The sequence below is a fragment of the Cetorhinus maximus genome, chromosome 29 (assembly GCF_964194155.1).
Source record: "Cetorhinus maximus chromosome 29, sCetMax3.hap1.1, whole genome shotgun sequence".
Classification (NCBI taxonomy): Eukaryota; Metazoa; Chordata; class Chondrichthyes; order Lamniformes; family Cetorhinidae; genus Cetorhinus; species Cetorhinus maximus.
The window spans coordinates 2223612-2250521 of NC_135907.1; the positions used below are offsets into that span (position 1 = coordinate 2223612).

The following is a 26910-nucleotide window of genomic DNA, read 5'->3' on the forward strand; positions in this document are numbered from 1 at the left end:
AGAATAATTGGAATAACTCTTTCAAGATTGGGGAAGGTAGATTTTTGTTGTATGGCTATCAAGGTTGAGGTACATATCACCTATGATCTAATTGAATGGTGGACCAGGATAAAGGGGCTGAATGGCCTGGTGTTGTTCAGTGGATGCATTGTTATATAACAGACCAGTCTGGTGTAGCAGTAGAGCTCCAGTTTGGTTCTGCATCCACAGACCAGGGAAGAAAATCTCAACCCAGATTCCTGCTCGTAATTATCCACCAGCCTTAGCCTGAAGTTTAAATGCTGGATAAACGTAGGGCAGGGCCATCTGTGACAGAGCATCCTATTCACATAGTGGATGACCACACTGTCGACATACCAGTGAACTGCTACTTGTGGAAGTAAATGTTGTGACTCATTAGCTCTGGACAAAGAGGGCAAGTATTTCAGTGGGTGTATCCATTTTTGGGTGTGGTCTGCTTAGTTAACCAGAAATCTGTAGGGATAGAAAGAAGTAATTGGCAAGTATGGTGATGAAAATGTTCTGGAATTAATTGTTCAGTTTGCAATGTGGAATAGCTTATCTTGTGAAATGTGTTAACTGACAATATCCAAAATCATTGGAAAAGCCATCACTTCAATTTTGCTTCATAGTTAAATGGTCTGTTAAAGTGCAGTTTATAGTGTTCTCCCTTCTGCAGAAAGGATATACTAATGGAAATCAATCTGTGTGTCTTGAACAGCTAGAATATATCTGAGATGTTGAAAATGTAAGGTAAGCATTAACCTCTGCACTTTGTTTTTATTTGATTTCCAGCATTCATGACTTTGCATAATAAAACGCCAATCTACCTTCTGGAGTCGCTTACTGAGGTACAAATTTTATTTAAGTGAGAGCAGCTGAGATGAAATTTGAAATGGTTTTAAAATCAAAATATTTTCTTAATCTATAGAGGTAACTTGATACAATTGCTGAGATATACTGTTAGAGAAGGGATAATAGGATTTTTTTTGTCCCTGACTTGCTGTGGGGTTACTGTTTTATTGTAAAATAAGAGGGGAAAGTAGTTCATGCTATTTCAACAAATGGCATGATTTTTGGTTTCGTTAAGTTTCTCCCATTTCTGAAGGTGCTGTTTTATAGATGCCTGTCCTTCTGGCGCCTAACCCAAGTGGCACATTCCACTGTGGGCCCTGACATTGCAGGTTGGCAGGCTGTTCGCCTACAGATGGCATTTACAACCCAACCAAGTCATTTGCTCTTCATTCACTTTGACCAAGAGTTACTGGCTGTCGCGAGTGGGAGTCAGCCCATTCTAGCACCCATGCCTGAAACCAGGGCATTGAGGCCATTTGTAACTTCATAATTCTTGCCTGGCTGAGGCCAGCCAACACATTGCATACAGTGGATTGAAATTGGAGCTTTATCTGCTGAATTAGGATGTACAGAGGGGGACAAATTCCTTCTGATTGTCATCCAGAAACTTGGTGAAAGTGTATATGTGAATCTTTGAAGTTGGGATTGGGTGTAGCTTTGAAGCTTCATACACTGTATGGCTGAACTACTTGCTGGACCACTTGGGATCTTGGGGGTGGGTGGGAGGATGGAGCAACTTTGTTTTCACACTTGAAGATGTAGACTCTAAGAGATGAGTGATACAGTGGACCAAAGATCAGATGTTAAGAGTAGGGATGTAGCACTAGAGGAGGCTATAGAAGCCAAGTGGAATGTGGCCGTTGTGGGAATATATAAACCGGGACAAGAATTTTGAAGTTTAGCCACTGAGGGATAGGAATGTAGTGAAGATTAGGTGCATGTGTGGGACTTTATGAACTAAGTTGTGATTGTGCTTCTGTGCCTTGGGATGTTTTCCTATGTTCATCATGTGTCCTTGGCTCATAGTCTTTCCGTGTCTCTCTATTCTGTGCCAGTCTTTTCATTTGACAACCTTCTTCAGTTTTCAAGCCATCCAGCATTGATATTCTCTCCCTTCCTCTTCCCCTCTTTCCTTGTAATCTTCCCTCTATAACATCTCTTACAAGTCTGTTTCCTCTTCAGATGTGCCCTGCCCAGACATTCTGTTCTTAATTATGTTCAGAAAATTTTTGTTCTGTCACTCTCCTCAGCTCTTCAACATTTGTTACTTTTTCTGTACAGTTGATCCCTTCCATTCTCCTCCAAACCCAAACTTCAAAGCTATTTAGCAAGTTGGTCTCCTCTTTCTGTAAGGTCCAAGGATCTCACCCAGACGAAACAACACTCCAATTCAAGCTCTTCACAAGTTGCTTCTCGAGTTGTTTATTCAGCTTTCTGATTAACAGCAGCCTCCTCTTACCAAATGATGGCCTTTCTCATTGCTCCCCTTGTTCTTATTTCTTTTTGTTACGTTACAGATCCTATCAAAATACAACTTGCATGCAACGAAGTTCATGGATTCTAATTCTAACAGGTTTTAAATCTTAGGTTTTTAGATTCTGACAGGTTTTGGAATTGTAATCTACTAAATAAGTGAATACAAATTCCTGGTTGGCAGTGACCCACCCTGCCCCTCTTCTGGACAGCACTTGCTTTAGAAATCCATGCATTTTTAACATTGTAACAGAGAGTGAATCAAATTACTTCTCTTTCACTTTCCCAGAATCAAGGATAGTGTTGGAGAAGTTGAGCTGTAGTTAACATGATGTGGATATGGTTTTCAGTGGTGGTAAGGTAAGACTAGAGATGGGAAATGTTTTTAGAAATGGAAATGAGTCATATTTGTGATGTATGGGGTGTGGACTAGTTGACCACATGGCTGAACAGGAAAGCTCCTACAACTTTGGATGCAGCCTGAATCAGTGAGCAGCTGGCATGGAGTAGGGTAGAGGAGGCTAATGTATGAACTGCATGGTGGAAGATGGGTTGCATTTTTCCAATATTAAATTTAAGAAGCTATTGTGAAACCGATGTGTTGGAGAAAATCTGTTCCTGATTGGGGTTAAAATTGACCTTGATTTTGTTGAAAATGTCACCCCTCTGTGCGGGTGCTTGCATAACACTGTAACTGAGCAGAAAGAAACTGACCACCCTCAATCCCCATTAACAAAATTGCTTTGTTACAACAACTTGCAATGTAAAAATGCCCTTTAATGGGTAAAATATCCCAAGGAGCCTTGGCAAACAAATTTAATAAATGAGCCACATAAGGTGATATACTAGCATAGATGACCAAAAGCTTGGCTGAAGAGATGGGTTTTAAGCAGCTTTTAGAGGAGGAGAGGGGTGGGCCAGTGAAGGTTAGAGAGAGAATTCCAGAGTTGAAGATGGAGGCAGTTGAAGGCATGGTTGCCAATGATGGAGTGATGGAATCGAGGATGTGCAAGAGGCTAGAATTGGAGTGTTGCAGGGCTGGAGGAGTTGCTGAGGTAGAGACACGAGACCAGGGAGTGATTTGATATCCAGGATGAGAATTTTAAAATTGAGGTGTTGTCAGACCGGGAGCCAGTGTAGGTCAGCGAGCACAGGGGTGAGGAGTGAACAGGACTCGTTTGTCTCTGATTCTTGTGGCTGAGATCAGGAATTCATTGGCAGGGCCTGTTGCAAGCAACATGAAAAGACTGTTTTGCATTCTTTATTGATTTTTTTTTTTTACTGGCTTCTTTCTTTCTTCCCACCGCTTCTCCTTCCCCACCTCTCCTCCACTCCTCCCCAACCGTCCCCCCCTCCCTGCCAATCCCTTGAGTACCTCAGTTAAATAGCCATTATTCATGGGAAAGCCGAGTGGTCTGGAATGGGTACCATGCTGACGTTTCCTTCCCTGCCCCTTTCTCCCCTCACCACTCCGATTTAAAGCCATTTGCAAAAGCCCCACAGTTAGACAGAACAGTGCAGGGAAGCTACAATTTGGAATGTTGTACAGTTTCTCAAGCTGCCTCTGGAAAGCATGAATTGTAATTTGGAATGGGGTATGTGATGTTTCTGCACCAGCCATTAACGTTGAACAAGGGAGGCAGTTCATTACAGTGACCTTCTGGCCTGGTGACTGGATAGTAGCTCTGAGTTTGTCTCTAACATCCTTGCAGCTGTTGAGATTTTGCTCCAGCTGTTAGGCTGGATTCCAGAGGTGGCGAGCACTTGAGCACCACATGACCCAGGTGCCTTGTTAACAGTTTCAACTAATTCTCTCCACCCTGTGTTAAATGTACAATGTGAGCTTTTATTCAGATCTTTAAATTCTCCTCCATTCTTAATTTCCAGAGCAGATAGGCTTGGTATGCTAAACTGGTTTGTATTTGAAGTCTTGCCTCATTCTCCCTTGATTATCATATCAGAATAATGGCTTGCTAAAAATCAGCTGAAAATTTCACCTAATGCTGCCTGGAAATGACAAGTTAATTTGAAACTGCAACTCATTGTGTTTTGTTGATGGGTTATGAGTTTGCACCTGCAAGTTTCTCAGTTGACGATTTTCGTACCTTGTTTGTGAGGGAGGTGAAGCTGCCAGACAAAGAGAAAATAGCAGGTGATGTAATCTGGGTCACTCCCATGCAGCTCTAACAGATGCTTGCAGACCAGAATTGGCAGAGTCATGGGGGCAGCTTACTCGACCATCCTTTTGACAGATTGATGCTTGGCATGTGACACATGTAGAAGAGGGGGAAAAGACAACAGCATACACATCATGGACAGGTAACTTAAAACCTTCTGTACATAAGCAGCAGGGGTAGTCTTCATCCCAGAGGAGAGGATTATAATCTTGTCATCCTTATTTGAGTTTAGTGTCATTTGATGCCTTGTTTTAATGACAAATGAAAACTGAAGACTGATGCTTGGCTCCTATTTAGAACTGTAAGCCCTTTGACTAATGGCTGCCCTGAAGATACAGTATTCGTTCTTGCTGGGATACACTTCCATAAGGACTGCAACACGCTAGTAGTTTACACAAAATGGCCAGTGTTTATCTGTGAAGCTAAATGTGCTGTTTGACTATTGAGTGTTACAGAGGAGTTCCATTGCGTCACCATCCACTATCTGTAAAGACACCCTGAATAGCTATCAAGATTGGTGCCATATATGATGAGGTTTCAGAAAGGTGTGATTTTTTTTAAAAAAAAAATATATTCTTTCATGGATGTGTCGCTGGCTAGGCCAGAATTTGTTGTCCATCTCTAATTGTCCTTGTGGAGGTGGTGGTGAGCTGCTGCCTGGAATTGGTGCAGTCCATGTGGTGTGGGTACACCCACAGTGCTGTTAAGGAGGGAGTTCCAGGATTGACACCCAGCGACAGTGAAGGAACGGCAATGTAGTTCCAAGCCAGGATGGTGAGTGGCTTGGAAGGGAACTTGTAGGTGATGCTGTTCCCATGCGTCTGCTGCCCTTTCCCTTCTAGGTGGTAGAGGTCATGGATTTGGAAGGTGTTGTCGAAGGAGGCTTGATGAGTTGTTGTAGTACATAGTGTAAATGGTACACACTGCTGTCACTGTTAGTGGTGGAGGGAGTGAATATTTAAGATGCTGGATGTGGTACCAATCAGGTGGGCTGCTTTGTCCTGGACGGTGTCAAGTTTGTTTGTGGGAGCTGCACTCATCCAGGCAAGTGGGGAGTATTCCATCACACTCCTGACTTGTGCCTTTTAGATGGTGGACAGGCTTTGGGGAGTCAGGAGGTGAGTTACTTGCTACAGAATTCCCAGCCTCTGACCTACTGAGGCTACAAGAGTAGTTTTATTCTTTCATGGGCTGTGGACATTGCAGCCAAGGTCAGCATTTGTTGCTCATCCCTAATTGCCCTTGAACTGAGTTGCTTACCACACCATTTCAGTGGACCGGTAAGAACCAACTTACATTGGCTGGTCCAGCTCTGTTTTCGGCAAATGGTAACCCCCCAACAATGTTAAGTGTTTTTTAGCTGATTATTACTTATTGAAAGTTTTCTATCTCCCCTTGCCCACCCCGCAACCCCAACCTAGGCTCATTGTAGCATTCCAATTGGCTGGCTGAGAGCTGAATCAGCATAGATTAGAAACTCTGTGGACTGTGTGCAACTCTGTCTAATACAGATGCTATTTGGTTGCAGAAACTTGTAGCAGCAAGTTAAGGAGAACCAGCCTTCACTCCCTTTCCCAATTACGCTGCTTCTGCTGTATAACTGTTATAGTGGGACCTGTCTTCAGTTAGGTTTTGGGTACAGTTTAGAAGTGCAACTCATTAAAAAAATAATATAATAAGTGCAGAGGAAGTAAATTGCTCAAAGCCTGCAATACTGACTTCCTTAGTGATTCGCTTGCAAGGAGGAGTAACAGATTCCAGGTCCATGGTGTTAGCTGATCTCTCTATTTGTCAGCAAGAGGCGCTGCGATTGATCTAGTGCAGCTGGACTAGAAGAAATGGAACAATCAGCCATGGTTCCTCTACCCTAGTCCTGATTGTAATTCAGTGACATCACCACGTTGCTCCCCACCCCCAGCTAGAAAGTGGATGGGTGTAAATGTGTGCTGTTACCTGCCAACCCCAGTGAGCTGGGTTGAGTTTAGCTGTGCCTCCCTTGCCCCATGCTGTTTAAATACCTGCTGTCCCTTCTGAGTGACATGCTGAAGGCTCTTTGTGCTGTTGGCAAAGTGCCCCAGGATGAGTCAGCACCTTTTCAAGAGGTGAAAATTATGCAGCTTCAAAATAATTTTTCATTTTAAAAATGTGATTCAGCTGCACTGAGGAATATCTCACTCGTGTAGAGAGGGTGTGAGCTGAGCTGGAAGTCGTCCCATTAGCTGCCTTTGTGATGGTGAAGTCATCGGCAATATAAATGTGCCGGCTTCGCCATCCAATCCTGTACAGGATGATGCTGCAAGCTATTCTCAGAATTTGCAATTTGGAAAGGAGCTTTGGGAGTCACAAGATGGTAATAGCATTAAGGAAAGACACAGCTGGTCTTGGGTTGCAGTAAGAGCTTAAATCATGGTGGCTTCTCAGTGCAGGTCCAGCAGAGGGAGAGGCATAACGCTAAACTTTTCAATGTGACAACGTGTAGTTTTAACAAAATACACTAAGTAAACCCAGCTTCAGAAAGGTGGTAATCATGGCAGTGGCTATAGTCTGGTATTGTATTAAACTGCAGATTCTAAAATGGTATTTCTACTTGTAGCGAGCAAACCATATTGATGAAATTAATTTTGTGTTGGGGTAGATTGGCATTCGGTCTTTTTCAGCACAACCAGCAGTAATGCTGAGCTTAAATAGGGAGCTCACCCACTCCAATACTTTTTATATTCAAATAAAATACATTTAATGTAATTTGTCTAAAAGTCAAGGGTTTAGCCAACAATTTTGTGTGATCTTCCTCCTAGTTGGGCTAGTAACTTATCTATCCTTTCTCCTGTGTATGTCAGCATTTAGTTATTCTATAAGACAGATGCTAGAATGCTCATCATAACTTTTTAGTGATTAAATGGATTAACAGTGAAAGCTTGTGGGGTGCGTTTGTGCTGTGTTGCAACTCCAGACACCACTCTCTCCAGTGCCTTGTCTAGGAGACTATTGTCATGTTGAGACACTGGATGGCGCAGGGTGATGGTAACTGTAACTGAGGCATACTGTCCTTACCTCATCCATACTTATATTTTCCAGCAGGATTCACAGGACTGATTATAAACTCTGCCTTTTTCTGACCTCTTCCACACACCACCCCTCCCAAGCCCAGCTCTGGGGTAATGAGGCTTATCGATTTACTCTCCTGCTGGGATCAGCTAATTGAGTAGCCTGGGATGGTAGCTGTGGTAAATATTGTGTAGGAAGTGAGGGGCTGTTGGTGCAGAGTGTTGATCTCATCATGTGCTTTGGTAACATAGCAGCAAAATATATGCTGCCCAGCATTCTGGATTGAAGAGCATCTGAGACCCAAGTGCTCTCTTGGCTCCAACACAAGTGATTGCAGTAACTCATTTTGATGTCTGCTCAAATCAGACTTTCTACTGTAATTCTACTAGTAAATTTCCCCGCTGAGTTTTTGTGCTACTCTCTGCTAACTGAGGACCTTGATGGTAAGCTTGCTTCCAAATTCAAATTGTGCTGCTCAGCATATATTCCACCCAAAAATATCTGTGGCAAAGAAGCAATGTGCTTTCGCTCTGATATTTCCAATTGTATGAACATAATTGAATGTGGCCAGTGTGTGTGAATGATGCTTAAATTGAATTGTGCAGTAGCTGTTCTTATATGTAAGCTCATAGCTCAGGATGACTTGGTGCCAGAAGGCAGTAGATTTGCACGGAACTGAATTCTTGATTATTAATTTTAAAAACCTCAGTATATATTTCAAACAATATCCCAACCTGGCCTCTCTGTTCCTGGCAATGGAGGCAGATGAGAGAGACTGTTGCTCTTGTTTTCTCCTCTTTTTGGTTTTTTTTGCTGAAAAAAAAAGTACTTTAGCTTGGTAAAGTGTGATATTGAATTCAACAGAAGACTATTCAGTTAGATCATTGCTGCTCAGTACCTCACTCCACGAACCTGTCTTTGCATAATGTCCCTTGATAACATTACCTAAAATCTAATCACCTATCTTGAACTTGAAAGTTTCAATTGATCCCCAGAATCTACAGCCGCCTGGGGCATGGGGTTCCGGATTTCTTCTACCCTTTGGGGGAAATGGTGCTGCTTGATTTTTCTACGAAATGTCTTGGATCTATGCCCCCCTCTTCTGGATTCCTCCACCAGAGGAAACAGATCAGCTGCATTTGCCCTATTGAATCCCTTTTATCACAGTAAGCACCTTAATTGGATCACACCTGATTGAACCTTCTAAACTCAATAGAATATAAGCCAAATTTGTGTGACCTGTCCTAATTTAATCCTTTAAACCCTGGTACCATTCTATTCAGTTGTATGCTGTTTTGTCTGCACAGGTGCAGCCTTCAGATTTCTAGAATAGGCTTGGGAGGGAAGGAGGGCAGTATTGTGCTCTACTGTGATGACCTTGTAGTCCAAGAGCCCGTGGCTAAGTTCCACATGGTGAACAGGAGTTAAATGTACTGTCAGTGATACATTCCCTTCAGCAATTTCCAGCATGGTGTCAGTAGTAATCAAGGCAAGACCTTAGCTGATCTCTCCAGCTGCTCCCACCTCTTTCCTCTCTTCCCCCACCCCCCCACTTTCTCTCTCCCTCTCTCTCTCTCTCTCTCTCTCTCTCCCCCTGCCCAAAATTCCTTTTTAACTCGGGTGCTGAGGCCAATTGTAGCTGCCATGGCTGAGAAGAACGAACTCAACACAGAATTACATTGCCATTTAATAAACATAATGCTGGAAATATTGAGGATGTTGCTGTTGGAATTTTAAGCAGTGTATAAATATTAATGCAGCCACCAGCGTGACTATTCTCAATTTAAATGTTTGAAAACAGAGCGGTAGTTAGGTTCAAATGCCCTTAATCTAAGGAAATTAAAAAGAAACACTAATAAATTTCTAATTTGGGTTGTGTGAACAATGACAGCAGTTAAGCAAAGATGTGGGTCTGCATTTATGATTCCACAGGGTGGTACGTTAGGATATTTCTGGGTGCTTACCCCACATCTGGATTCTATTTTCTACTAAATGAATGCCACATATACTCTGTGTATGGGTTTGGCTTTTCAAGGTGAGCACTTAAATTGCATTCAACTTGGAAGTTACTTGCTCAGTATTGCAGTGCCAGTGGCTTAAATATTTTGTTCTTGGCTTGGTAAATAGCCCAATATCCATATGCCTCATTGTTCTTCAATGCCTAGTTAGATTGAGTAAGTGTAAAGTAGGAATGTGACGAGCTGCAGGCAGTTTTGTAGTCCTGATGTGCCATTGTATCACTCGGCTTATATCTAGTCTATTAATACCAACTCATTACATGGGGAAATTACACTGGTCTATTAGATCTTCCAGTGTTGATGCTTTTAAACACTGGCCCTACAACATACATTCTGTTGTAGAGCACTGCATTCCCGGTGGTATCTACAAAGCTCTTTTCAGCTTCCATGCTGTGAAACCAGGAGTGCTAACAAGTGCAGGCTGTTAGTAATGGTATTCAATGCAAAGCTGATCTGCAGATTTAGTTCAGTGAAGAACTGATGAGAAGCTTGCTTTGTGTTTTCTTGCAACTCATTGGATTGCCAACATTTCAAAGCCCACCTGAAGATTTCTTCCCTGATCCAGTCCTCGGACAGTGATGCTCTAATCAGTTGCTAGTTGCCTGGAGAAGCCCTGGCTCCTGAAAAGTACCTCCTATTATCAGTTATTGTATGGCTTCCTGCTGCAGTATGAGAAAGGACCACATTTAATACGTTAATTTAAAATTTGTTGGGCTGTTGGCCAATTGTTTAATTCCTCCTCCTATCTCATATTCTATTCAGCTTTAATATGCTGCCAAGGTGGCATTTACCTTCATGAATGGTATTCTGCCACCTGACTCTACTGCAAGCTGCTCCTATATCGATTCCATTTTACTGCAGTGTTCCTTTTACGAGCTGTTCCTGGATGACTCCATGGTGATTTGTATGAAAAATTTACCAAATGGAAAGTTGGGAATCTTGCATCATTGCATAGTCCTCACAACTTGTTTCTGATTTTCTTGTGCTGATTCATGAGTGACCTGGTCCCAGACACTGTTTGTACTGCACCAGGATCCAGCTTTATAAACCTGGTGTGCACAACTGGATTTTCTTAGCCTGATCTTTGGCAAGCCTGCTAGCTTTTCCTGTGAGTTAGAAATTCACATGGGGAAGGACAGGAAAGAACCCAGCTTGCACCAACATGCTCCTTGGCTGTGAACATATATTTAATCTAGTTACTTGGAACTGGATGCTGCTGGCTAAAGGACAGTCCATCAGACAGATGGACTTGCAAGATGCAAGCAGACTTGGCACAAGCTCCTTGCGTAGCAGTAGCATTTTGGAATGTTGCAACACACCCGTCATCACTATTTGATGATATCGCCATCTCCTTGGACCTATTCACACTCTAGATCTTAATATTTAATATGAGCACTACTTACTGCAAGGCCTGATCCAAGGTTGCAGTCCACACAATTGTCCCTTGCATCATCACATCCCTTTGTCAGGCAGAGGAATTTGCATTAGTTAAACAAGTGTCTCTTGTTGGGTTGAGTACAGAGTTCCTAAATTACTATATGTGCAGCAGCAGAAGTCAAGCAGCAAAATAACATTAATATTCAAGATTTTTGCAAGTTTACTGCCCAGATTTAATAACTGCCTACTCCTGTCTATTGCAAGTAGAAAATTCTAATTTCTAATTTGCTTAAATTAAGAATTTGCTGAGGATAAGTTGACCACTTTGGGCTTAGAAAAGTTTCTGCAAATGGAATTTGAAATCTGATTATATGGGAATACATTCAGTACAATCTAGAATTTAGAGGGAGGTGCCATGTCATAGCCTCACTTTGTTCCAGCTGGGAAGGAGGCCCTTAACCCATTCCCTGAAATTTTACAACTCCTTCAAAGTACAGTGCTGCACGATGTACAAACTGCTAATTGACTATTTACCCCAGAGGATTTTTTTTCCCTTGCCCTGCATTAAAGCAGTCAGCCTCTGCTTGGTCCTGTCCTGAAAACTTAAATGTATGTCAAGAATATACCATTGATGCCACTGCCTCCTAATTAGTGCTGTTGCTAGGAGTTTCATGAGGTATAATGCTGCAACTTGTGTTTTATTTTGTACACTCTTCACTTGAACACTTGAAAATGACCAGCAGTACAATGTATCTGTCCAAACTGGAGCTGAATCCAGAAAGAACACTTTCAACTATATACAGCAGGAGTGTGAAATACTGGTGATTACAGGTCTATCATGCTGGATTAATGTGGTTAAGTGTATCACATAACTTCACCGATTAGTATCTGTAGTGATACAGTATAGGAGGCCATTCATGACCGTGCCTGTGCTGGGTCTGTGAAAGAACAATCCACTTAGTTCCATTTTCTTCCCTTTTTCCATAGCTCTGCAAATTTTTATTCTTCAAATATTTATCCAATTAGGGAGTGTATTTCAGATTGTAAGAACCTGCTGCATAAAATAATCTCCTCTCGCCCCTGGTTCATTTGCCAATTACCCTAAATCTGTGAACTTTGGTTACCAATGTTTCTGTCACTGGAAACAATTTTATCATATTTACTCTATCAAACCTTTCATGATTCTGAACACCTCTATTAAAACTTCCCTTAACCACTTCTGCAAGGAGTAAAATTTTCCCTGTATCATATTAGTGCCAGCCAACCTAAGCTGAGACTAGTACTATTGGTTTGTTTTCTTTGCTCCCCAGTTTTCCTGGTTTTGTTTTCTTCAGCCCTCCAGAAAGTCATGCAGGATGGATTGAATTGGCAGAGGTGGCAGTGACCTGCCTAGATTTTGTCACCCTGTAGCTAATTTAGTGACTGGAGCTAATTTAGCGATGGAGACTTGCCCTTCTTCGCTAACTGTTGGTGTCCTGACTGGGACTTGAAGCTAGGTGTGAACCTCCAACCTAATCATAAACTCATTGAGTCATGAGGAGCAATGAGAAGCCACCACGCTGTTGTTTATTAAAGCTTAATGGTTGCACACAGAAAATATACAGTACCAATATATGTGAACTAACTGCTGCTTTTCTCTTTTTTCCCCCCAAGGGACTGTGTGAAGATTTGAAGCTCTTTCTACACTGCCTTGCCCCAGTCACCATATATCAAGGATGCATTTGGAGATCAAAGTGGCTTTAAATTTCATTATCTCCTACCTGTATAACAAATTACCCCGGCGACGTGCAGACCTCTTTGGGGAGGAGCTGGAGCGGTTGCTAAAACAGAAATATGAGGGCCACTGGTACCCAGAAAAGCCCCTGAAAGGATCTGGTTACAGGTGTGTCCATATTGGAGAAACTGTGGACCCCATAGTTGAGCAGGCCACGAGGAGAAGTGGGTTGGATATTGAAGATATTCGGGCTAATGTTCCTCAAGAATTAAGCCTTTGGATTGATCCATTTGAGGTATCCTATCAGATTGGTGAAAAAGGGGCTGTGAAGGTCCTCTACATGGATGACAATGAAAACAGTGCCGAATTGGACAAGGAGATAAAGAGTAGCTTTAACCCAGAAGCCCAAGTTTTCACACCGATCACTGATCAGGGCAATTCTTTGTCCAATTCCCCATCTCCATCTTTTGGGAATTCAGTAAGTCCCACCTTCATCCCAAGGTCAACCCAGCCAATCACATTCACCACTGCAGCCTTTGCTGCCACCAAATTTGGTTCCACCAAGATGAAAACTGGAGGCCGGAGAATGGCTCGCTCTCCCACTAATGGCTTGATGAAGCAGAAGGGGTTGTCCACATCAATGCATTCGCTGGTCCTTGGAAACGGCCAGATGCCGCCATCCTCCCTTTCTCCGAACGCCAAGGAGTTTGTCTACCCCGGTTCATTGAGCTTGTACTTCGGGAATGAAAACCAGTCATCCACTGGCCCAGCTCCGTTCCCTAATGCCTTTGAGGTACCACCAATCTACAATAACAACAACCTGGGTGAGAAAGCCCCATTTGTGGAAGGACTTGACTTCAACTTGAACACCATGCAGTATCCTAACCAGCCATTTCAGCCAGTTGTCTTGGCTAACTAATATATTTAGTGAAGAATCCTTTCTATACATAGAACTCTAAAAGAAGGCCAACACTAAGATACCGTGTTGAAGAGCACTTTGGGAACAGTTTAACATTAAACCTCCAAACCCCACTTACAGTCTCAACGGTGTTCATCATCTCCTAAGTTTTCAAGTTTTTTTTTGAAATTGTTCAAGTCACATTCATGCAATCCATTGGGAAGTTGTGGGTTTTTCCAGAGTTAACGTAACTTGTTTTTTTGTTGAGAATTCTATACTCTTCCCTTGGGGGAAGCAGGGCAACAAAAGTCCATCTAAAAAGTGGAATACTGAAATATTGAAATACCCCAAATTTGAGTAAAATAAAGGTCACAATATGTAACTGGCAGTCTTATCAGTTTTTCACAGCAGTTATATTTGGGGCATTACCTCACACTTGTGCCAGTATTTCTGTATTTAATTTTGCACTGTAGTTGTTAAGTAGCAGCTGGATCAGGGTTGCTAGGCGAACACATTTCCCATTTTTTTTTTATTGTTGCTATAGTGCTACAGGATGGGAAGCCATGACTGACAGTTAAGTTTGGCAGGTTCACAGTGAAGCAGAATTCTGCCAAAATAGCATTTTAATGCAATGAGAGAGAGTGTGTGTGTGTTTGCGCGTCTGTCTGTCTGTCTGTCTTAACCAGTTCGAACTGGTTGTCCAGAGTCTTGACATTCATCCTGTTTGCCCTTGCTTTCCCCCTCCCCTCACCCACTACACCCTTAAAACTCCAAGTTTCGTCAACAACACCACCTCGCTCTGAACTGCAACAAAACCTGTCATCTTGGTGTTAGGGCTTTGAAGTTCTTCGTCCATGCTAATCTCCTAATTCGGATTACTACTGTACTATGGCAACTAGCAAAAAAAATACAACCTTGTGAAGCTGTGGCACGTACTGTGGATCCTGCTATATGGACAAATTGCTACATTGCGTTGTGCTAACTGGTTTAAGTTCTACATTGAAGATCTACAGTACTTTGTGTCTAACTGAGACCCTTCAACTATCCCAATATGCTGCAGGTTTGGTGAAGTGAGCACTTAACAACAGTTGTGCCAGAAGTAGCTGTTTGAGATGTTATGATGGGGTGTTTGTTTGCATCCTAGATATTGGTGTGTTTGTTTTTTTTTTGGAGTACTTTTTGTTTTAAAACCCTGGGTCATCTCGAATATTTTCAGGCTCTTTGAGCTGTGCTGTTCGCTCCTCTTCCTACCAAGCAGAGAGGATGACGTTCCTGGCCTAAGGATCGATGCAAAAAAAAAAGCCAGATGTTTGGGAGGTAGGAGGGAAGGTATCAAACGTGGGGAAGCACATCTGCTGTTGTGGATGCTGTGAGACATTCACTCTGACTGCGTGGTGCAATTGAAATGGTGAATGAGAAAAGATCAAAACCATCAGTGGACTTGAGTAACTGTGCAACCAGGGAATGTGTTTTGTGCTCTGACCTGAAGCTGGTCAGGAACCGTGTTATCTGTTAAACCCTGCTGCACATTGGGTCCTTGCTACTCAAGCTTTGTGTGTTTAGCGATATGGTAATGTACCAGGTTCACACCATGTGTTCATGTCAGGTGTGTGGGTGGGATCTAATCCTGTAGAAAGGATGAAAGTGACCAAATTAGAGTTGAATGATGCTGTATCCCACCGGTTGTCAGCACCTTTAAGTGAATGTTATGTCCTAAATGTTAGGCATTGAGGTGCTGCATCCTACCTTCAGCTTTCAAATCCAGTATTGAGCTTTTGAAAATAAAGTAGCTGTCGTGTCCCCTTTCATTTGTGTAATTGAATGACAATCTGAGGAGCTCTCTTCCTTTGCCCATAAGGAGTAACGGGATATGCCTGAGGTCAGTGTTTGTGTGGACTGAACCTTTTTTAATGCACTTTTCAAAAAGTGAATTCTAGAAACTGGTTCACAGCCCTTGCTGCAAACCATGCCATCGAATGCCTTTCAGTCATATCTCCAACTCCTGAGAACACAGCCCTCTTTCAAAAGATTGTATTGAATTTACCAAACACAGTTTCAGCTGTGTTTGTTGTGGTGGCTTGCTGCAGTCTGGATTTCAGAAAGCCCTCTGCAACACTTCAATCAGCTTGCACCTAATCCTGTAACTGGAGTGTCATGCAGTATTATGGGTTGGGTGGGGAATGTTGAAGAAACTAGCTACATCTGTCAATTTTGCACTGAACGTTGGTTAGAAGGAACTCCAGAGACATCTGTATCTGAATGTGCTCTAAAGAGCGTTCTATCCAGCCCCTCTGAAGTGATTCCTGTATTATAAAACCATGAAGCTTGATCAGTCACTACACCTGGGCATGAGAGAACATGTGCAGCAGTGTTTACTATCTCCTTGCAATTTACAGAAGCAAAAAAAACTTAGGAACTTCAAGCATTGCCCTTGAGACAGTCAGCAATATTTAAATCAATGTATTTTTTAAACCTGTCCCAGGTGACCAGCTTGGTTTTTCAGTCCCAGAGATGAATAGGGGATGCCAGTGATGAGATTATCAGTTTGCTAAATATTTTATCCCAATGCTTCAGAGCTTTGCTGATTCATTTTTGCTGCAGTTGCAATAAATTAAAAGGTTTGTTATAAGAGTTAATTAGTTCATTCCCACATGGAGAAGATCTAACTGAGTTATACGCAATATGAATATGCTGGAAGACCTCTTGCTTTTTATAATCCATGAGATATTGGGCATCCTCCATTCACCGAGTATCCTTGACCTTGTATACTAGCTCTTTCCTGCTCCCTGCAAGCCCTATTAAATTATTCTGAGAGCATGTCTAGAATAACTACAGCAAATAGGGTGCTTCAGGAGGAATAATGATGGGCGAAGTTCTGTTTTGGAGTTTGGTATTTGCAAGCCAGTTGTGAATTGTCTGTACTGTGCATTCTGATATGTTGCTGATACGGGAAAGTTGGGAGTGAGACTTCTGGGTCCGAGCCAGGCTTCATCAGCTTGGCGTTCTTTAAATCACTTACTACAAACCACACTGGCAAAGGGGGCGATCTACCCCCTGGCTTTTTCCACCATTGTTCTGTTGGAGGCTATTAGAGATAATGTTAAGTGGCTTCTCTGACTTGTTTTCCATCCTTCCCCTTTCCCCTGTGAGAATAGTGCAGTTTCCTTTTGCGTCCCATCCAAACAGTACAGAAATGGGAGAAATAGCTGGGTCCAGCCTTAGTGATTTGGTGAAACTTGAGACTTATAACCTGCAGGAGAGCAGGAAAATCGTAGTAACCTGCCTTTGTTACTCTCCAAAACATAGCCAGTAGCTCTTGGACTCCTAGATCTTTGCTAATGGCCCACTTGCACTGACTACTGGAAGATGCCTGTGAGTATCCCTAGCTGACTTGCATTTACTACTTTTGAGGAATTGACCTACTGTCCAGCTTGTTGCTTCTCTTCCTGAGAGCTGGCCAGGTGCTGATCAACAGCATTCGCCTGTCTCGTTGCAGTTTGCTACAGTGCTGGTGATCTACACCCACAAACTAATTCAGTGTCCATGACCTAAGTTTCTGTAGGGTACCAGCTACTATCCCCATTGGTCAGTTATTTGTAACTCGGGCAAATAAATCCAATGTTTATATAATGGTCCTAGCATTAAAATGTTTCTGAAATATTGAATTTCTGGGTCATCAATGCTGCTTTTCAGCCTGGCTTAGAATCCTTTTCCCTAAACACTCAAAATGAAATTAGCCACTTTAAAAAAAAAAAACACTCTTCATTATGATTGTGATTGTGGGTACTATATTTGAAAAACCTGAAAGGACAGGCTAAGCCTTTTTTAAGTTGTTCCACGTTTAGCCTTGAGTTGTTGTGACAGAATCCTAAATTTATTAAGAAGCCTTTTTTTATGCACTAAAATGAGCAAGAAAGGTCCCATGCTAGAGGAAAGGCATGAGAGATGATCATACAAGGAATCCAAAGCAGAATGTTTTATAATCCGCTTGATTACTGTCCCAGAAATTCCAGATTAAGCAGAGCACTGTGGGCTGAGCCATTACAGTTAAATGCATCCATACGGGGACTGAGCTCCACTGCTATTGCAACTTCTACCTAGTCATCATGACTGTCTCCAAGGTGTGCAGAACAAGATGTTGCATCAATAGATCTTTGAGCTGATGTGGTAGTACTATGCCTCTTGCTGTAGTTGTCACTGTTTTTCTTCTCTGTGGCCCCCCCCCCCCACCTCTCCCCAAACACTCCTTATTCCAATATAAAACACACTAATTGTTAATAATCACAGATGGATGAAACTGGTAATTGCAGAAGAAAGAATTAGAGTTGGTATCCACTTCCCTGTCCCCCTCCCCAAATTTCCTTTCCTCTCCCTGCCACCCAAGACCAAAATGGCTTGTTAGCCTGTTCCCTGCTGAACTGTTGGGAGTGCAGTGTGAAATGTAGATGGCTGTGTGTAAGCAGCAATGTCACCACTGTCTATATTTGTGGCTACAGTGGTTTAGAAATTTGAGATGAGCACCAACTGTGTTTACAAACAAGGGTTGCATTTAAACACTAATCTGATCTAAGTTTAAAAAGGAAAATTGTTGCTGTCTTAAGGGAATACAGTTCTCTCAAGTTACTTTTTGAATTGTTAGCTGGAAAATGATGCACTTTTTTGCTTGGGGGGTGTGGTGGGTGGTGAAGACATGATGAGAATGGTGGCTAAAGGACTATTGTAAGTTTTACACTTTTCACATTCTCTTCACATTGAACTTGTGAATTTTTAAATTGAAAACAATCTCTACGTGGCCTGCTTATGCCTGCTGACCATTGACACTTCACTGGTGTTTCTCCATAGTCCTGTTGGCTTAGTATTCCAGGAGGGGTAGGGAAGGGTGAGCAAAGTTAAGAAATGGTGGATTCTCTGGCTTTGTGCCTCATGAATTACCATTACCATGTAGAAATATTCTGCCCTGATTATCTGGGGTACATGTCTGTTTCAAAGGGGCTACAATTGGGTTAGGATAACAGCACCTCAGTACAGGGCAACCACTTAACCATCCAACAAGAGGCAGATTTGAACTCCAGACTTGAGGGCTTGTGAGTGAAGTCATAGCTTAAGACCAACAGCAGCCCTCTTTGATGTTTCTGACCAAACCTTTCCCCCTCTTTTTTCCCCCCCCACACACATACACACGCATACTCTTGCAGTCTTCAAATGAGTGATGATCACTTTTTCCAGGAATCTCAGTCATTCCGACATAATTTCCGAGGGCAGAAGAGGACTCGTTTACCTGAAGCGCTCTTAGAATGTGGAGCCTCTGACTCGTCTGGCCGCGATGGTGAGTTAGTAACCATCTGGGGCCATGGGGCCAGTGAAGCTCTATGTAGCCACTCAGGCTGGTGCCAGTGTCAACAGAGGTTTCTTTCTTTACTCATTATCTGAAGGATCTGAACAAAATTTAAGGTTGGGGGGGGGGGGGTGGGGGGGGGGGGTGGGAAAGAATACCAGCTGGGAGGTACATATTTGGTTTCAGTTTCTGAATGACTACGTGGCATCCCTCTTTCATGAGGTTTCTGAGGTGGGGTGGGGTGGTGAGAGAAGCTGATGAATTGTAATTTTGCTGTTTTGATTTTTTTTTTTGTTCACCCTTCCCCACCCCCCCAACATCCTTTTTCCCTTCCTCCCCAAGTGTTCTTCATTGAGGTGATGTGATGTATTATGCAGATGTTAGCCTTTCTTTACTTGAACATTAAAAACACTGCTTGGTTTTATTTTTTATTTTTAATGAATTTGGCACTAACCGATCGGAATCTTAAGTTTCCTCTTTTTCTTTTGGTTTCCTTTGCTTGAATGATTTAAGATGTTTGTAAAGGCTAAGAGTATATATTTCTAATGTACATTGTAATTTCATTTCAGATTTCATATGCAACAAATTATTTTTTCAAAAAAAATTGAAAACGCAGAGATATTGACATTGTATGCTTCAGAAAAAAGAAAAACGATGGCAGGATTTTTTCAAATTATGTACATTTTACTTTTTCGAAAGGAATGGTTATTTTCTGTTAAGGAAAGCGGATGCAAATAATTCCTTTATTGTAGACTGAAAAATATCCCAATTTTCTACTTTGGAACATTGTGCAATACTTGCTTGATGCTAAAATGTTTTTTGCAGATTTGTTGTAGGTGAGGTCAGAGCTGTATAGTTTATAATGTTCCGGATCTTTTTTAAGTTTGTATTAAAAGCATGAAAATTGGAGCTTCTTGTGTGTAGTACCTTTTTTAATTAGTTTAAATTGGACAGATTGTTAAAGCAGTTAACCTTCCTGCTAGGCACTAGGTCTGCTTTGCTGCAGTGCAACATTGAGCCAAACTAGAGTTCAAAACTTGATGAGATACTGCTTCATTCCTGGAGTTCTTGGAGCTGTGATGTGCACCTTCTGCCACGAGCTAGTTCTGACTGACACAGCAGGACCATAACATGGCAAATATTGTAGTCTTGGCAACTTATAAAAACATTGCTTTGACTGGTCATAAGTCTTCAGAACAGAATCGATATCTTAATTGATCTGAAAATGGGTATTGTAACTTGAGGTCTATAAGAACGTGACTGACGTGTTGGAAATTAAAGCAAATTCTGTACATTAATTCATGACGTGTTCCCCAAATCCTAGCTGCATTGCTGTTGGAAGGTGTCTGACAGTTGCAGGCACCTCCTTACAAGACAAGAATGAAGAGTTTTTTGTTTATCTTGCAAGCACTGTTTGTTTGCTTGCAATTGACTGTAATTAGGGGTAACGGAGAAAATACTTGGGTGTGTAACAACTTGCATTTATGGAGGGTATTTAAAGTATTGAAATATCTCAAGGCACTTCACGAGCGTTATCAAAGTTTGGACACTGAGCCACCGAAGGAAGTAAGAAGACAAATGAACAAAGACTTGACAAAAGAGGTAGGTGTTTTTAAAGGCACCTTAAAGGAGGAGGGGTGGAAAAGTTTTAGGGAGGGAATTCCAGAGTTTATGGCCAAAGCAGCTAAAAGCGCAGCCAGCAGTGTGGAACGATTAAACTTGGGGATGTGCATGATGTCAGAATTGGAGGAGTGCAGATGTATACCCAAAGGCAACATTGGTGTACCATACCAGCATGTGTATCTCCAATAACTGAAGAAAACAAGTTTATATTGCAATTGCCTCTTGCCATGTTCAGCTCTTAAAACTCCGATGTCCTGCACTATGGCCCTTTTTTCTATATAAAAAAAATTTCAACTCAAAAGAGCAAAGTTATTTCCAGTTTTGATTTGGTTTTCTGTTGAATGCTTGTCATAATGACTTGGGAATAACATGCCCAGGGTTTTAGGTCAGCCTGGTGTCTTACACCTGCAACAACCAATCACCAGAACATTTGGAAATCCATCAAGGCAAATGTTTGCTTGATGAAGAATTCTCATTTCATTCCACTCAGATTTATGACGTAGAGGATTGACTCCATTCTCTTGTCTCATTGACAGAGACAACCTGCCAATTCAAACCCCAAAGGGACTTGCTGATCTAAAAATAAAAGCAAAAAAAAACTGAAGATATCCTCAAGCGGAAAAATCAGTTCAAAATATAGGCTGTTCAAGGTTGAGAATTTACTGCTAAGTCGCATCAAACATGTTTAACATTTTTGCTTTGCAATGGCTCAGTTGGTAGCATTCTGCCAGTGGGACAAGATATACCCAAGCATTGTGATGGTGGTGTCTGGAACTTTGTCTATAACGTATGATTTGGTGAGTATAACTGTCAGGCTGTTGCTTGACTAATTTGTGGAGCAGCTCTCCCAATTTTGGCACAAGCCCCCAAGGTATTATTAAGTTACATTGTGCCTTTCATGACCTTATGATGTTCGAAAGCACTCATTGTGCAGTCATTGAAGTACTTCTGAAGTGTAGTTGCTATTGTAATGTAGGAAATGTGGCAGCCAATTTCCCACCAAGACTGTTCCCACTAACAGCAATGTGATGATTATCTGTGATGTTGGTTCAGGAATAAATATTGGCCAGGACATTGGGGAGAACTCATCTCTTCAAAATGGTGCCATAGGATCTTTTGCATCCAACAGATGAGGGGGTCTTGGTTTAATGTCTTGTTCAAAAAACAAAGTATTTTACTGTGGGTGTTGTCATAGGCAATGATATAAATATGCAGAATTTGCTCTTAATTTCCCAACATGTTAGTCATGTTCTTATAGACCTCGAGTTGCAATGTCCATCTCCAGATAAATTAAGATATCGATTCTGTTTTGAAGACTTATGACCAGTCAAGGCAATGCTTTGGTAAGTTGCCAAGACTACAATATTTGCTGTATGATGGTGCTGCTGTGTGTTAGTTGAAACTGGTTCATTGCAGGGGGTGACCAATAGATCTCTAGGATTTCCTTGTGGGTACAGCTAACTATTTCAACCACTTGCAGCAGTGTAGCACTCCATAGAAAACAAGGAATATTTAAGTGATGGGAGAGGTTGAAGAGATGTAGGTTCTGACAAAGAAGAGTTTAAGGAGGCCTTTGAACGTTGGTATAAAGGTTATGAGGTAAAACAGTTTAGGAGGGTATTATGGGGACAGCTGAATGTGTGCTCTACCATCAGCAGTTAGAGAGAATGGGAACAAGTAATGACCTAGATTTGGAAGTGTAGGTTGGAGCAGATGATTTGAAAATAAAGCTTGAAGCTTGCAACGAATAGGGAAACCAGTGGAGGTTACAAAAAGCAAGGAAGGATGGCAATGCAGGGGTGGGAGGAGAGGAGTGAAGTCTAAATTAGCTGGAGGTTTTGAAAGGTGCAGAATTACTCATTTTGATAACTAGTTCTATACCTGAGCAGACAAAATACCCATATAAAATTGTATCAAGGTTAAAAACAGCTTGCATTTATATAGCACCTTTCGTGACTCCAGCATGTCCCAAACGCTTTACAAATGAAACATTTTTGAAGTGTAGTTACTATTGTGGGAGGTCTTGTGGCACAGTGGGTAGCATCTATACCTCTGGGCCAGAAGCTCTGGGTTCAAGTCCCACTTCAGGACTGGATGACCTCTGAAGGCACGTTCATGATGTGGCCAAACAAGTTGATTATCAGTCTGTAAATCCTTCCATTATGCCTGATGGCAGGCGGTAAAAGTGGGAGTGTTTCTCGGTCAGCTGCACTGCAGAAGGCAAGGGCAAACCACTACAGTATTTTGCCAAGCATAATCATGAACCAACCCGTTAGAAGTCCATGGCCACCAATACCCTCTTTGGGCATGGTACCTGGAGGAGGAGTCACTATTGTAATGTAGGCAGATGTTTTCTCTCAACAATCTCCCACAGCTAAACTGACCAAATCTACTAGTGATATTGATAGAGGGATAAAGATTATTGAACACTTACAGAACAACAATAAACAACACTTGCAACTATGGAATACATTTCAAAATGTGAGGTTCAAAATGCAAGAATAACGAGGCCCTTATGGGAGTGACGATCAAATCAATTGATAGCTGTCATTGCCTTTGCCTGTCCTGCCGATAGCACAGTTCATCTTGTTATACACTTGAGCTTGATCCTCAGGCTCCCAAACACCATTAAAAGGGCCTCTCTTCAGTTGCTTTATCCAAAGTCTCAAATTATCCTGGCCTAATTGGGTTTTCTGTTTTTTCTTCAGCAAACAGAATTTTGTGGTTAATTTACCAGCTGGGTTTTCCATTAGACAAAGAGTCAAAAGTTCATGGCATTTAAATTACCCAAAATAATTCTGTACCTTGCACAGGGGTGTTGGTAATTTGTCCTAACTGGCTCTATGCAGTCCTAAGTGGATGATTACACAACCATGATGGTGTGCAAATCTGGGAGTGGCAGCTGCTGTGTTCTAACTGGAACGTGGCACATTTCGTGGCAATTTCTCTTGGCCTGGAGTCAGTAGGTTGAAAGTTCAAGCTTTGCTGCAGGGATGAACTAATGTGATCTAGGCTGACAGTTCAGTGCAGTGAATGCAGTGCAGCTGATGGAATACTGCATTGGCAGAGGGAAGATATTAAACCAAGGCTGCATCTACCTGCCCAGTTGCATATAGATGATCTGTGAGCACTGGCCTGGACTGGCATTTGGTGAACCTTATGCCACAATGATCTATGACACGTTATTAAGAAATTGTGAGTGACTCAATACATACAGGGACATAGTTCTTCCTGAGCACTCCACTATGAGTCTCACCAAAATAGTGAGGATTCAATTTTCGTACCATCACCCATCCCTATTGCTAAATCAACAGTGACATCTAATCTGTTGGGATTGCCACTGAGATATGAGCTGAACCAGGATGGCACTTGGGACCTGACGGCTTAAATTGTTCAATTTGTGATTTACAATGTTGTGTTAAAAATAATTACACGGATCCTTGGACACCCAAAGAATTTTGAAGCTGCCAATTGGGGCTTGAGGGAGCTTTATGGGGTTCAGTGGTTTGCAAAGAGTTTTTTTTTAAAAAAAAGTGAAATGAATGATTTATTTACCCTGGGATTGAGCCTCACCTAGAGTACTGTCCAATTTGGGCACCACACATTAGCAAGAACAACAGGTACTTGCAGAGGGTGTAGAGGAGATTTACTAAAACAGTACCAGGGATGAGAAACTTCAATTACGTGGAGCAATGAACAAAACTCGGATTGTTTTTAGAGCAGAGATGACTAAGGGAAAATTTAATAGAGGTGCTCAAAATATGAGGGATTTTGATAGTTAGGAGCAGGTGTGTTGGTAACCAGAGAACAACAGACTTGGCAAAGAAGTCAGGGGTGGGGAAGAGATAAAAATTTTCCATGTTCAATGTGAAATGCACTGCCTGGAATGATGGTGGAAGCAGATGCAACAATAACTTTTGAAAAGAAATTGGATAAATAGTTAAAAAGGACAAAAGGAATGAGAGGTGATCTTATTGAAACATGTAAGATTCTGAGGGGACTTGACAGAGTGGATGCTGAGAGATTGTTTCCCCTCGTGGGGGAATCTAAAACCGGAGACACAGTTTAAAAATAAGGGGCCTCCCATTGAAGACAGACGAGAAGAAATTTCTTCTCTTGATTGTTGTCAGTCTTTGGATTTGACATTCCAAATGTAGCTCTGAAGAAGAGTCATATGGACTCAAAAAGTCAACTCTTGTTCCTCTCTCCACAGTTGCTGTCAGACCTGCTGACTTTTTCCAGTATTTTCTGTTTTTGTTTGGAATTCTCTACCCCAGGGAGCAGTGGAGACTGGGTCATTGAATATATTCAAGGCTAAGTTAGACAGATTTTTTGATTAACCAGGGAATCGAGGGTTTTTTTGGGGGTGGAGTTGGGGAGGCGGCAGGCAGGAAAGTGGAGTTAAGCCCACAATCAAACCAGGCGTGTTCCTATTGAATGGTGGAGCAAGTTCGAGGGGCCGAATATTTTTCTTAAGCTCTCATTTATGATTCATTGATAATGGTTGAAGCAATTTATTTCTTGGCTGGGTCAAGCTGATCTTCTAAAAACGCTGCTAACCTGATTGCTTCTTTTGCTGGACGACAGTCTCTGAATCCGAGCTGACTAGTTGGGTAGAATCACTGTTGGGATCTTCATTTCAATGGGATCAGGAGAGGAAAGGTCTTCACTATGCTGGAGAGATGAGCCTATCCAGAGCTGGCAAAGGGAGTCCATGAGCAGTTAACATCAAGGATGTAGTAATATTCAGACCATTGCTTGCTTTAATATGTTTTCCCACACTCAGACATAAAACCAGCAGGAACAGATTTTACCTATTTCTCACATTTGCCTTACAATCTACAGCTAACCACAGCTGTGGAGGTTTTCACAGTCAAGCATTATTCTGTCAGCAAATCCTCAGAAGAATTTGCATCAGTGGACTAAGGAGCGCAGTGGTTTAACTTGTGGTGTTTGGCACCGCTATTGCTATGGCAGTGAATTCTGGGCCACTGTTTGAGGATGAGCAGGCGAGTTGTGGGATCCTGGCCAATGTTTTTGTTTCAATCAACAAAGCACAATAACCCCTTCATCTATTTCATTGCGGTTTACTGCATCATGATGAGTGCAAATTGACTGCCATGCCTGACTGCAGTCCAAAATTAATTCATTGGCTGTGATTGTCTTTAACAGGGAGATGAGCCTTTCCAGTGCTCGCACAGGGAGTCCATGGGGTTTTAACATCAAGGGGGTCCGTGACCGCTCTCTGCAAGAGCAATTTAGCTAGTCCAGCTCCCCACTCTTTCCTTGTAGCCCTTCAAACTTTCTTCAGGTGCCTATCCAATTCCCTTTAGAAAGCTGTGATAGAATCTGCCTCCAACACACCCTCAGGCTGCACATTCCTGACCCTAACCACTTCCTGTGTAAAAATATTTTTCCTCATGTCACCTTTGGTTCTTTTGCCAGCCACCTTAAATTGGTGCGTTGTGCTTCTCAAACGGTTTCTCTCTACCTCCTGTCTAGTCTGCCTCATGATTTTGAACACCTCTGTCAAATCTCTCAACCCTTTCTTCTCTAAGGAGGACAAGCTATCTATGTAACTGAAGCAAGTCCCTCATCCCTAGAACCATTCTCATAAATCTTTTCTGCGCTCTCTCTAAATACTTCCACGTCCTTCCTAAAGTGTTGTGCCCAGAATTGGACACACTACCCCAGTTGAGGCTGAAACAGTATTTTAGAAAGGCTAATTCATAACTTCCTTGCTTTTGTACACTCTGCCTCTATTTATAAAGCCCAGGATCCCAGATGCCTTTTGAACTACTTTCTCAACCTGTCATCTTTAATGACTTGAGCACATACACCCCTCAGGTCCCTTTGCTCCTGCACCCCCTCTCGAATTTTCATTTGTGTTCGTCCCTCTTCTCAGCTAAGGCAGCAACTGCAGCTGGCATTAGCACCGGATGGTTAATTCCCATTGGGCCATCTCTGCGATTAAAAACAGAAAGTAGTTGGGAAAACATTCAGCAAGCTAGGCAGCACTTGTGGAGAGAGAAAAACCAAATTAACGTTGAAACGACCTTTCGTCAGACCTGGAAGGAGTTAGAGAGTTGACAGTTTTTAAGCAAGTGCAGAACCAAGGGAATTTCATGAGGCAAATGCAAATCCTGCAGGAGAACTAAGGCAGCAGCTGCCCATTTGACAATCTCTAGACGCATGTGTGCCCAGGCAGGTGGAGCATTGGGTTTGGCTGTCACTCTGCCTCCCATACAAACATTCGAATTAGGAGCAGGATTAGGCCTTTCGGCCCCTCGAGCCTACTTCACCATTCGATAAGATTAATGCTGATCTGATGTAGCCTCAACTCCACATTCCGCCTACCCCTGTTAGATTCTAGACTATCAAGGGAGTCAAAAGCT

At 42.2% G+C, this 26910-nt stretch overlaps 1 protein-coding gene across 2 annotated transcripts; it reads left to right on the forward strand.

Annotated features, from left to right (window-relative positions):
- The first annotated feature begins 795 nt into the window (after window positions 1-795).
- LOC144669546 (protein Tob2-like) lies at window positions 796-19801 on the forward strand. Of its 2 annotated transcripts, XR_013573683.1 has the most exons (3): window positions 796-851; window positions 12599-18883; window positions 19462-19801. XR_013573683.1 is itself a non-coding variant. In XM_078532026.1 (2 exons), exon 2 carries the CDS (start codon window positions 12661-12663, stop codon window positions 13576-13578), a length of 918 nt encoding a protein of 305 aa, XP_078388152.1. In that variant the 5' UTR covers window positions 796-851; window positions 12599-12660; the 3' UTR covers window positions 13579-19801. The 2 variants fall into 2 exon arrangements, 1 of the variants encoding a protein (XP_078388152.1); XM_078532026.1 differs by having other exon boundaries at window positions 12599-19801.
- The last annotated feature ends 7109 nt before the right edge of the window (window positions 19802-26910 follow it).

Coding starts and splice junctions, on each gene's coding strand:
- LOC144669546 (XM_078532026.1), top strand. CDS start 12,661: ATGCATTTGGAGATCAAAGTGGCTTTAAATTTCATTATCTCCTACCTG.